This window comes from Aulonocara sp. 'chitande type north' Nkhata Bay, linkage group LG20 (genome assembly GCF_057382095.1).
Source record: "Aulonocara sp. 'chitande type north' Nkhata Bay isolate Kocher_YH1m ecotype deep benthic linkage group LG20, A_spYH_male_GT1.1, whole genome shotgun sequence".
Lineage (NCBI taxonomy): Eukaryota > Metazoa > Chordata > Actinopteri > Cichliformes > Cichlidae > Aulonocara > Aulonocara sp. 'chitande type north' Nkhata Bay.
Window position 1 is genome coordinate 35,154,571 of NC_141363.1, and position 11,286 is coordinate 35,165,856.

The following is an 11,286-nucleotide window of genomic DNA, read 5'->3' on the forward strand; positions in this document are numbered from 1 at the left end:
TCTTAAGATTTTATTTTAAGATTTCATGTTTTGGCTGCTGTGTTAATGCATTTTAATTTTTAAGGTCACTACGTTCCATCTGTGAAAGGTAATATGCAAATTTGTGCAAAACCACTTGTGTGTCATTTGCTTTAATTAATAACTCTTTTCTTGTCTTCTTTACTCTACATTAAAGCTATTTTTATTACAGATGGAAGATTGTTACCTGGATAAAACTGTCACATTTTCAGAAATGTTACTTATTCTAAACCTGTTGTAAAATTCCTCATATGTACTGTATAGAGCACAAGTGTAAAAAGGAATTTCATTTTGTGTTTCATCAGAAATAATTATGGGAAAATTCTGTTAGGTCAAAGTAACTGTGATTCAGACTCATCTGAGATTTTTAGTACATGCAAGTATGGAATCATTTTGAAAATCCTAGGTGGCACAACATTCAGGCTGATGACAACACTCGATCCTCCTTTGTTATGGCTGATGGGTAATTAAAAATAAAATTGTGCACAGATTCAATCACATTTACAAATCTGGAATCATTTTAATGAGTCAGCCAGTAAAACAGCATTCTTTGAACATTAAATCCAGTATTTTATTTAAATTAAGCATCCCTGTAGGTAGTGCTGTCATTAGTACTATTCATTATGAGCGGTCCAAATCAAAAAGCCATGAGATGTATCTTTATGACGGCACTACTATCAGTGTCCCACAATAAGACATATATAATAATTGGTTAATTGTATCATATCATACCACCATAGAGTTCAGAAAAAAATAGTACATCAGTCTGCATAGAGCACCAAAACTTAATCTTGAATGCAAAATTCTAGATAGCCAATTCACAGTGATTTTACTGCAGAAAGGTCAGTGCTCTATCTACTCACATATCACTGAAAAGAGTCAGTAGTCCACATAAAAGATAAAAGTACATCCCACTTTGAAATGAGCAAAATTGTAGTTTCTGATTCTATAATGCAAAAGTTATTTAGTGCAATATCAATGCATTTTGTATGCTATTCATGTGTTTATCTTATCACCAATGTTGTCAATTGCTTAGAGTTCATGGACAGAGCTGTGGGGCTCAGGGAGCTTCCTAATGTCACAGTTCTGGATCAAATTGAAGTAAAAAACAATCATCTCCTCGTAGTTCTTAGTGGAAATCCTTTCATTGATGCCATGGAATCTGAGAAACAAAGGAAAAAAAGGATTCATGGTACTTGGAACAACAAAGTATTTTATATATTCCCCTCTTCTATTCATGCTGCATGATCTGTTTCTAGAGTTGAGAAATAATCACTGCACGTGGAATTCACTTTTGTGTGAGAATCGCATCTGTAACCGGAAGGTCGCCGGTTCGATCCCTGGGCTCTCTGTCCTGGTCGTTGTGTCCCTGGGCAAGACACTTTACCCTACTTGCCTACTGGTGTTGGCCAGAGGGGCCGATGGCGCGATATGGCAGCCTCGCTTCTGTCAGTCTGCCCCAGGGCAGCTGTGGCTACAACTGTAGCTTGCCTCCACCAGTGAATGAATAATGGTATTGTAAAGCGCTTTGGGTGCCTTGAAAAGCGCTATATAAATCCAATCCATTATTAATTCTTCTTACTGTATTTATTCAATTTTAAATTGAGGTCTGCAGACATTTTTGGTGAAAATATATTTTGACAGTATTAAAAACTGCTGAATTCTCACCTCTCAGGGTCACCTGGCTTAAACCAAGCCGGGGAAAACCGATAAATATTTTTGGTCAGGTCGACGAAGTGTCGACTGTCTGTGTTTCCAATACAGATACCTGCACATTTAAATATGATATTAAATTACTTATAATGTCCCGAAAGATGCTTTAAAATGCTTCCAGCTAATTCATAAAAATGTCTACAAATCTGTATGAACTCTACCTGGAGCAACTGTAACTGTTGGAAACAAGTCCAGCACCGTTTTCTTAATAATTTGGAAGCCAAAGGCCTTGTCATCAGCACCGCTGATGGGTAGAGGGTCAAATCCATCAACAAGTTCTACCTTCACTCGCTGGTCGCCCACCGTATCCTTGATGATGTCCAGTACCTAAAAAAAGACAGCACACATCTCATATTCATGTCAAAGTGTACATAGTAAGGCATTCATTCTCAAAAAGGACTCCACCTCTTGTACCGACTGCGCTGAGTGAATTCGTAGATTTACATAAGCTTCAGCAAGGGAAGGAATAACATTTATCTGCAGAGGGAGGGAGATATTGAATTTTTACAAAGAAAAGTAACAGGCTTAAAATCTTACTTCTTGTGAATTACATTCAATTTAAAATAATCACTGCACCTTTACTCCTGCATTAAAAAAGGTGACTGCTGTGGTAGTCCTTACAAATGCATTAGATACTGGTTTTCTTTCAAGTATCCTGAAACATAAAAACTGGTCTATTTCACTGGAACCAATCACAAGAAAACATGACATTTGAATTTATATTTAAATGATATTTAGCAGTTATTACCTGCTAAGGAGCGGAGAGAAGAGCCACAAATTCGACATTATGAACTTTAGTGGTAAACTGAACTGAAGGCAAAGAATTAGTAGTTGGTAAAGAATGAGTACATGAGTATACTACTAGTAAAGAAGTATTTAGATTACCCTACCTTGTGGGCCAGATGCTCAAAGGTGTCACCTTCAGGACCATAACCAAATAACCTCGGCATTGGGTTGTCCTCTAGTCTGAGGAAACAGGATCACAGTTAAATCTTTTATACTAGCTTTTTAAACATGGGGTAGTAAAATTATGGAAGGCAGTGAAACATATGAACAGAGAAGCTAAACAGAACTCATTATAGTTTAAAAAACAATGTTCCTCTCACCTTTTGACTGCTGTGGCTAAGATCCCAATGCTAGTTTCCCTGGGAGGCATCGAGGAGTGACCAGGGGCCACAGACACACTAAGCTTTATAACGGCCTGGCCTTTTTCACTTAACCCAATTCTGCAAATCATAAATCGTACACATAAACATAAGATGTGATCAACACAAGTGCACAACACATGTTTAGATAGGTTCTTACAGAGCAGCAGGTCCTTCAAGACCAGGAATGATTCCATCAGATATAGTCAGGCCCTCATCCATGACAAACAACAGCTGGACACCACGTTGCTTCAGAATACGCACTATGTTCATCGCTCCATTGAGACCATTGATCTTAAAAAAGAGATTTTGAAGAGCACAGCCATTAAAATGTGATATTTCCAATCCCACTTAAGTTTGTAATGTCATAGTGAAACTGTTAACATACTTCTTCATCATGACCAAGACCGATGTAAAATCCCCTGCGTGGAGCATAGCCCTTTAACAGCAAGTACTCCAGCGCCTGAAGTATTCCCTAGAAGAAATAAATCAGCTGTTTAGCCAAATATACCTCAAGTCTGTTTAAAAGTAAGCTCACACAAAAGTAATATGTTTTCACACCATTACAGAGTTTTTGTCATCTATGGTTCCTCTGCCGTAGATGAAGCCATCGATCTCCTTTGCAGAAAATGGTGGCGCTTCCCAACCATCGGACTCTGAAGCAGGTACTACATCAATGTGGGCCAGCAGCATGTATGGCACCAGTTCAGGCTGTGATCCTTTCACCCAAAACAAGTGGCTGTAGTTTGCCACCAATTCATGATGAACCAAGCTAGAAGAGAAAACTGTAGGGAAGGCTGACAAAAAAAAACAAGCTGAAAGAGCAATTCTTTTCTTAAATTCATCATCTATCGCTTTAATTAATTGCAGCTCTGCAAGATCCCTCTGCTCCAGAAGGCACATGTGCAGGCCCGTCCTTAATTCACCAGCGAACATCTAAATGATTCAGAGGATTTGAAGAAAGTTCTATTGTCAGATGAAACCAAAGAACCCAAAGAACACCATCTCCATAGACAAGCATGGAAGTGGAAATATTATGCTTTGGGTCTGTTTTTTCTGCTAAGGATACCGGACAACTTTACCACATAGAGTGGCTAATGGACAGGGCCATGTAGCATAAAATCTGGGATAAGAACCTCCTCCCCTAACCCACAACACTGAAGATGGGTCATGGATAGGTTTTCCAGCATGACCTAAAACATACTGCAAGGCAACAAAAGAGGTAAATGGTTAAATAAAGAAGCACATTAAGCTTATGGAGTGCCATAGCCAGTCTCCAGATGTCAACCCTTTAGAAAGTCAGTGGAGGGAGCTGAAACTTCAAGTTGCCAAGTCAGAGTCAAGAAAACTAAAAGTTTTAGAGAATTTCTGCAAAGAGAAGTGGGCCAAAATCCCTCCTGAAATGTGTGTAAAACTGGTGATCAACTTCTGTCTCACTTACTTAAAATTAAACTTCCATACAAACTGGAGACTGTTCTTTTTTTTTTTAAGTGAGCAAGCTCACATTTTCAGCAGGGGATCAAATAATTATTTCTCTCACTGTACAAACAATAAATGTTTTTGAGAAGTCCCCATACACCAAAGCAAAGAAAACTCTGAGACAGTTAAAGACAACAAGCTGTGATTGTAATGAAGTGTTTCAGCAAATATAATTTTCCCCCTGTTAACATACATGAGGCTTTTTCAGTTGCTTAGTAACAATCCAATTTATAAAATAAAACATACTGAGAAATGGCTGCTATGTTTATTCTTATAACCGCAGTTAAATGTCTCCCACTTTGTCGGGGATGTTTGGAAAGAAGGGTGAATGTAATGTAATGCATGTATTATCCTTATTGTGAATGAAAATGAACAAGTGAAGATCAAGTAGCAATTTCTGCATTTGTTAAACATAAGGACTTTTATTTGTTTTCAATTGTTTTTAAGCAGAGTCAGCTTCTTTTCTTGAATTGGAAGAATCTGTTCTCATGGCACACCTGCAGCAGGTATACATAGGCATCATTTTACCAAAATACACTATATTGGCAAAGTCAGAAATCAACTGTCCAAATCATTGAATTCAGGTCTACACTAATGGAAAGAAGGACGCCTTGGACCACTGAGTGTCAGAACAACTATCCAGGATGAAACAACAACAAACAATCCATGAGTACATCAGGAAAAGGGCCACTCTTTTGTTGGGACTGCTCTGTCTCTTGCTGCACTTTTCCATGGCTGTGCTAGCAACAGCAGCCTCTTGTGACTGCAAGGACATTATACTAGTTGTTGCTAGTACAACTGTTGATGGTGCAACTGCTAACATGTTGACTAATTTGAAAAATTTTAGTGCACCTGTGTTTTTTTTAGTTACAAAGGGTAGGCCAGCATAATATTAAACTCTATGGCCAAGAATGGGATGTAACTCAGTTACTATTAGTGTGAAGGCAAACAAGCAAATACTTTTGGCAATATTGTGTATCAACGCACTGAAAGATACTGTTCCAAATAAATAGTAAAATATTAGATAAAACAGTGAATTGTGTGTCACTGACAAAGGCATCAATTAAGTATTTTACAGTGGAATTGAGGGTTACATTGTGGTTGCTGTGGGTTTCACTAACCAGCTGCCAAAAAAGTGCCATGAACTGCTGTGTAACTTGCTGCTTAATGATGATTATTATTGTTAACCTTTCTGGAAGTTTACCTGTCATCAGATTTGTTCTACACTTCCAATAAAGACTAGAGTAAGCAGGTAAAACGCACCAAAACCTCAGGTCATGTGACTTGATGTTTTGAACCACGTGCATCTCAATGTAGGTTTCGACATACCTGGGCTCGGCAAAACGTCGAAAGGTCAATTCTGAATAAGGTGTACGGAACAAAGTACATCTGCACAGCAAACACTAACTGCGTCTTTATCCATTTATTAGCGTTATACAAGTTTGACATACAAAAACTACATTAACGTTTAGAGTTTGCTACAACTGACCGATCAAATCATGCGTGCAAGCGTCGACAGCCATCAGCTAGTTCCAGTTGAGCATATTATATATAAACAGTGTTGGGGAGTAATGGAATACATGTACCGCCGTTACGTATTTAAAATACAAAAACTAAGCACGTTTTACTGGCAGGTTTACCTTTTCGGAGGAATCTGTCAAATTCATGCAGCGCAGTGGTGTTGCTTTCTGTATTTGAGAATGACACGGTGGGGATGCGGATTGCCTCTGGACAAATGGAGACAAATTGTTACTAAACAGAAGTGTCTCTGCCTCCATCTACATCCACTACAACACGACTCCGAATACCTTTAAAATTTGCTAGGAGCTCCTCTCTCTGATGGTGGTCAATGACGAGCGATTTGTTATTCGTCTTTTCCCAGTGTGCGAGTTGAAGTCCGGCGTTAACGTCCAGTGAAAGAGTCCTGATAGCCGCTATTGTAAATAACAGCAGGACTGTAATAAGCAAGCTGCTAATAATTATCTTTAAAAACTTAAATATTCTTAACTTTGAACCCGACTCAGTCATTGTAATGGTTGTTGTGTTTACCCCGGAACTCGTCGACTATAACTGTAGGCTGAATTTGCATTAGAGCCACCCGCTGCCAGACACAGACAGTCACGCCTACATTATGTAGAGAGCAGTTTTAAGAGCTTATTTCAGTTTTAGTTAAAGCACCATTCGGAGAAAGAATATACAAAGCTTGTGTGCAATAAAGGCTTGTTTTGCAGTATGAAAAGGCGCATAGAAATTTTATTGAAGTACATATCAAACATTTAAAAAAGAGAGAAAAAAAAAGGCATGCAAGTACCGTGACAAGTTCTGTGAAAAGGCAATATTACAATTAGGGTTAAGAAAATAGACAATTTTTAAAATTAGTTCGTTTCGGCATCACTTCTATAGTAACAAGAACAGTGACAATATTATAGAAAAAACAAAACAACAAAAAGAAAAGAAAAAAAAAAAAAACAAGTATAAAACTGGATTTTGTAGTTCGCTTCCACAAAAGGGGAAACAAAAATCTGTCGGTGTGAAAGTAACACTAAATTAAAGCAATGTTAATCCTGTGCATAGTCAACATCTGTGTCCTGTGACTCTGCCTGAACCAGAAGCCTGTCCTCACCTTATGACCAATAGCTTAGACTGTCCTCAACATTAACATAAATAAGGTACAGGACACATGCTACAATTATGAAAACTAAAATCTGTATGTGAATGGGTACAAGATAGCGCTCCACCTCCCGTCTCTGCTGGGTCATGGGACTCACAGGACTGTCAGGGTAGGAATACTGGACAGGTCTCTGTGCGGCACCCTTGATGGGTCTCCGTCGAGTGACGCTGAAAAACAATGGAATACACATCCTTATAATTGAGTCGGAGCACTTTCACCATGTGAAAGATGTTCATCTGCCAAACATTTTTTATTTATTTATTTTTTTAATCTTTTTATTTTATCTCTTATGCAGCAAGTAAGAGTTTCAACAGGGTTTGTGTGGTACTTACTAGATCCCCGTCGGAGTGGTCTTACTGTCTGGAAGGATGTCCTTGAAAGCATCTTTCACAGGTTCCTGGGGAGGCTAGAAAAGACGGTAAAAATGAGTGAAATCACACAAATGAAACCAGAAACAGTAAAGACAGGAGCCCTGCATTTCAAGTAGAAAGATGGTGACCGTAATGAAAACAAAGGTTCTGCTCCCAAGTTTGATGTACTGGGATGTTTGTTTTGTTTTTGTTTTTTTAAATTAAAAACAGTGGGTTGGGAAAGGAAAGACTAACCAGAATATTGACGATGCATGACATTGGTATATGATTTGCAGTTACTAGAGTTTGGTAAAACATTTAAGCAATTGTTAAAGTTAATGTGCCGATTGAATTTTATAGATTGATTTAAAATAAAAATGACATCAAAGAAAGTTCAATCAACACCCCATCAAACATTGAGTGCTTGTGTAGTAAGTGCATGTGCATCCCATCAAGTGATATGGATCAAAATCCAAATCTTAAGAGCCAGTAAGATGTATATGACACCATTCTCCATTAATGTGGAAAAAAAAAAAAAAAAAAAACCTCTGAAACAATTCAGCCGGCACCAAAGTTTGTGTGTAAAGTGTGACTGAACACCATAAGCTCTGACCCCGTCTGACTGTGCCCAGTTTTCCTGCACACTGGTCCCATTGAACTCGCACGCATTGTCTGTGACAGACCGTGAGCTCGAATTCTCCATCTATTTACAGCAAGAATGTAAACTGAGCAACAACTCCAGCAGAGATTATGTATAACAAAAATAAAGACTGAATATGGAGCTTTAAATGTGGATCAACTTTCCTCCTCAACCATTTGAGTGATGCTGAAGTATTGAGAAGAAAGTGATGAGTCATCAGTGGACTTTGATCTAGGTAGAACCTGCAAGGTATCATGTTAAAAGCAATAAAACATGATGCATCTCCATATGAATGGTAAATAAAAACCATCGAACTATGGTATGTTGAGAGGTTCACAAAGCAAAAAAAAAGACTAAGGAATGCAGAGAATTTAAAATTCATAGGGCGCCTACTAAGACCAGCCTACCGTTGATCCTAATCGTGTGTGGTGATCTGCAGCGGATGTGCTAATAATCTGTGAGCACTGAGATTGACTCCGCTCTGAAGACTTTAACGCATTCCGTGAATTCCAGTTGGAACGACATCTTGTGTTCCTAGGAGGACAAGGGCGCTTAAAAAGCCAAGCCCATGAAAGGGGGGGGGAGGGGGGGGAACAACTTTGTTATCACTTAACAATTCAGTTTGACAGAATGTTCTTGAAATGATATGAAATATCTGCAGTAATTACCAGCCTTGATGAGGGTAAAAAGCACTGTGGGTAAAAAATGTGATTCTGAAAAGTTAAAGAAAATAACATCAAAAGTTACAATTCAAATGCTTTGGCAAAAATCTGAATCCAGTATTAAAACTGCAATGAGTAACCATTAGGTGGCACTAGAGGGAAGTTTTGTGCTGTGATAGAACTGTTGAGTGGCAGTATGATACCCAGCAGATGGCAATAAGGCCAACTTACTTCCAGATTGTTAAAAAGAGAACGTTTTAAAAAAAAAAAAAAAAAAAAAAAAAAGTGACTTTCATCTAAAAGAACCAAAGTCTCTAAAATAATTCCTCACCTGGCTGCTCTCTTGTTGGGTTTGGTCTGAAGGGTCAGGTTGTTTTTCTGAACCTGTACAAGCCAGAGAAAAATACAACGTTGTGATACGAATAAAGCAAGATCTTATTCAAATAAACCCCCAAACATTTCTTGTCATACCCAAGTCTTCATCTTTCTCCTGCTGCTTTTCCTCCTCTTCAGAGTCAGAGTACAGTATGGCTTTGTCTGCTTCATTCAACCTTTCACATCTGTCAGACTGTAGCAGTTTATGGAGTTTTCTTTCATACAAGACCCTAGTGGAGGCTGGCATTGAAACACAGCATGAAACCAATTTCCTCTTAAGGTCTAGGTCTATATAGATCTAAAAACCATCTGAATGTTATGTATAAAGACTTTCTTTCAATGGGGAAAAAAAAAAATTAAAAGGTGCTTAAAAATCTTTTCATAACCCTCACCAGTTATAGGCCCAGGTTTAACACCATGTTTGCGTAATGTGGCCTTGAGGTCCTCATCAGTCAGACAACTTGGAACAGGCATCTCTGCATCCTCTGGATCTTTCTTGTCCTAACAAAGACAAGATTTGCTCGATTTAAAGTAATAACAGCTGTGAGTTAAATGCCAGGAAGATCCAGGTGTGAAGATAGAAATAAAAACAGCTGGAGGCTGTCATTTATGGATCCGTTCAGTCTTCTAATCATGTTGTAAGTCATTTGCATTCATGTTTAGATATGATAGAAAAAAAGATAGAAGTAAAAAAAAAAAAATTAAAAAGCTATAAAGATTTTAAATTTTATTCACACTAAAGCCAAATAAAGTTACTTTGTTGTACCCCACCAAACCAACTGAAAAATTAATATAATATATAAATAAATTTTTAAAAAAAATCTGATACATAATATAAAATACCAAATAAGAAAAAAAAAAAAAAAAAAAAAAAAAGAGAGAAAAAAAATGTATAAACTTAGGTTGCAACTCATAATTCACATTCAGGGGGAGACCAAGGAAACGTCACATATTTATTACCATTTCTCAGTTTAAACGCCTGTTCACTTTATCTTGCAGTTTCTAAAAGTGAAACTGACACAATGTTGTGCTTAGTTTTGATAGTTTACCCAAAACATGACAAGCGCCAGCGTTCCCCTTCATAACAGAGCTAGATGAGCGTGACAGGTGCGCACACGCCTGTAATGGTAGCCTCCATTACAGAAACATCTCATGTAACATATACCAACTGTACAGCAGGTGGTTTAAGTGCTTGAAGTCCTCAAGTGTGCAACAGCAAGAGGGCTGTTCGGAAGCAATGGTCCAGAGCTCCACACCTCCAAAGCACACAGCTGCTGAACTTGTGCTGCTGCGGTGTGAAAGAATTAGCATTGGCAACGTCTGGCATTATTGATACCAATTTAATGTATGGACATCAGTTGTGACAGCCGATACTAAAGAGCCGTTGCACAGAGCGAATACTTTGTCATTGTCACTCATTAAGTTCGTCCCTACTTCGAAAAAGTCTACAGTAGAAAAACCATGTAGCCACAAAATATGGACTCACATCTCCTGCACGGTCCTCCTCGTCGCTGGAGAAATCCGCCGCGTTTTTCTGATCAATGTGTTTGAGGTGCAGCTCCACATACACTGCCCTTTTGCTCGCTGCAGGTGGCAGCGCGACGTTATGAGCGACTAAATCCGACTTTAGACGAGATTTAGAGAGATGGGCGGGCTCCTCCACAAACGGCATTTCACAAGAAAACAACAGCAAAATGTGAGAAAACAATACTGTTCGGTGCCCTCGGTGGAACTGCGAAGAAAGCCTTCTGCTGTAATCAGACTAGATTGAGAACAGCTGCAGTCCAAGACTTGATTGGCAGCAAGAAACTCCGCGTTACATACAGGAGACCAGTATCCAAGCTCGTTGTGAATTTATATGTTTCAGCTGCATGTAATGTCTGTTTGTTAAACTAAGTAGAAAACTGAAAATGCAGTCCAGACTTTGCAGTACAACTTTGAGCTAGAATATTAGTCAGAAAGAAAAAGATTTTTATTGTAATTTTACTTTAAAGCTAAAACTATTCATTCCCAAAAATATTTCCATCTAAATGGAAGTCTATTTATTAAAATTAGAGCTGGTGGAGACATACTGCCATTAAAAAGGAAAAGCACAAGCGTTTTTAATTTGTATATTTTAAGTCCCCTATTGTGATGGATACAGCCATTGACATTTAGAGGTTTATGATCAGTTAATTTTTTTTTTCAGTGAGAAAAGACTGATTCTCATTATGAATTTAAAGATGTATACAGC

The 11,286-nt window shown here is 38.2% G+C and overlaps 2 protein-coding genes across 5 annotated transcripts; both read right to left on the reverse strand.

Moving 5' to 3' along the window:
* Window positions 1-513: 513 nt before the first annotated feature.
* On the reverse strand, window positions 514-6,528 carry LOC147306122 (N-fatty-acyl-amino acid synthase/hydrolase PM20D1.2-like). Of its 2 annotated transcripts, XM_086277141.1 has the most exons (13): window positions 6,164-6,528; window positions 5,996-6,082; window positions 3,438-3,673; window positions 3,265-3,351; window positions 3,037-3,170; window positions 2,838-2,957; window positions 2,622-2,697; window positions 2,480-2,541; window positions 2,308-2,386; window positions 2,137-2,208; window positions 1,893-2,058; window positions 1,687-1,786; window positions 514-1,180 (listed from the first exon to the last, which is right to left on the reverse strand). In XM_086277141.1, the coding sequence occupies exons 1-13, from the start codon at window positions 6,381-6,383 to the stop codon at window positions 1,051-1,053; spliced, it is 1,569 nt and encodes a 522-aa protein (XP_086133267.1). In that variant the 5' UTR covers window positions 6,384-6,528; the 3' UTR covers window positions 514-1,050. The 2 variants fall into 2 exon arrangements, with proteins under 2 accessions (XP_086133267.1, XP_086133268.1); XM_086277142.1 differs by lacking the exons at window positions 2,137-2,208; window positions 2,308-2,386; window positions 2,480-2,541.
* Window positions 6,529-6,588: 60 nt separating this feature from the next.
* lemd1 (LEM domain containing 1) lies at window positions 6,589-11,286 on the reverse strand. 3 transcript variants are annotated; one of them, XM_086277143.1, is made up of 10 exons: window positions 10,540-11,285; window positions 9,446-9,554; window positions 9,150-9,293; window positions 9,010-9,062; window positions 8,685-8,729; window positions 8,424-8,567; window positions 8,181-8,258; window positions 7,990-8,079; window positions 7,359-7,432; window positions 6,589-7,193 (listed from the first exon to the last, which is right to left on the reverse strand). In XM_086277143.1, the coding sequence occupies exons 1-10, from the start codon at window positions 10,723-10,725 to the stop codon at window positions 6,980-6,982; spliced, it is 1,137 nt and encodes a 378-aa protein (XP_086133269.1). In that variant the 5' UTR covers window positions 10,726-11,285; the 3' UTR covers window positions 6,589-6,979. The 3 variants fall into 3 exon arrangements, with proteins under 3 accessions (XP_086133269.1, XP_086133270.1, XP_086133271.1); XM_086277144.1 differs by lacking the exons at window positions 7,990-8,079; window positions 8,181-8,258 and having other exon boundaries at window positions 10,540-11,286; XM_086277145.1 differs by lacking the exons at window positions 7,990-8,079; window positions 8,181-8,258; window positions 8,424-8,567; window positions 8,685-8,729 and having other exon boundaries at window positions 10,540-11,286.

Coding starts and splice junctions, on each gene's coding strand:
- lemd1 (XM_086277143.1), bottom strand. CDS start 10,725: ATGCCGTTTGTGGAGGAGCCCGCCCATCTCTCTAAATCTCGTCTAAAG. Junction 7,433..7,989: donor ACTGGGCACAGTCAGACGGG/GTCAGAGCTTAT, acceptor CGTCTTTTCTAG/CCTCCCCAGGAACCTGTGAA. Junction 7,194..7,358: donor ACCACTCCGACGGGGATCTA/GTAAGTACCACA, acceptor ATTGTTTTTCAG/CGTCACTCGACGGAGACCCA.
- LOC147306122 (XM_086277141.1), bottom strand. CDS start 6,383: ATGACTGAGTCGGGTTCAAAGTTAAGAATATTTAAGTTTTTAAAGATA. Junction 6,083..6,163: donor GCTCCTAGCAAATTTTAAAG/GTATTCGGAGTC, acceptor CCATTTGTCCAG/AGGCAATCCGCATCCCCACC. Junction 1,787..1,892: donor AACAGTTACAGTTGCTCCAG/GTAGAGTTCATA, acceptor TTAAATGTGCAG/GTATCTGTATTGGAAACACA.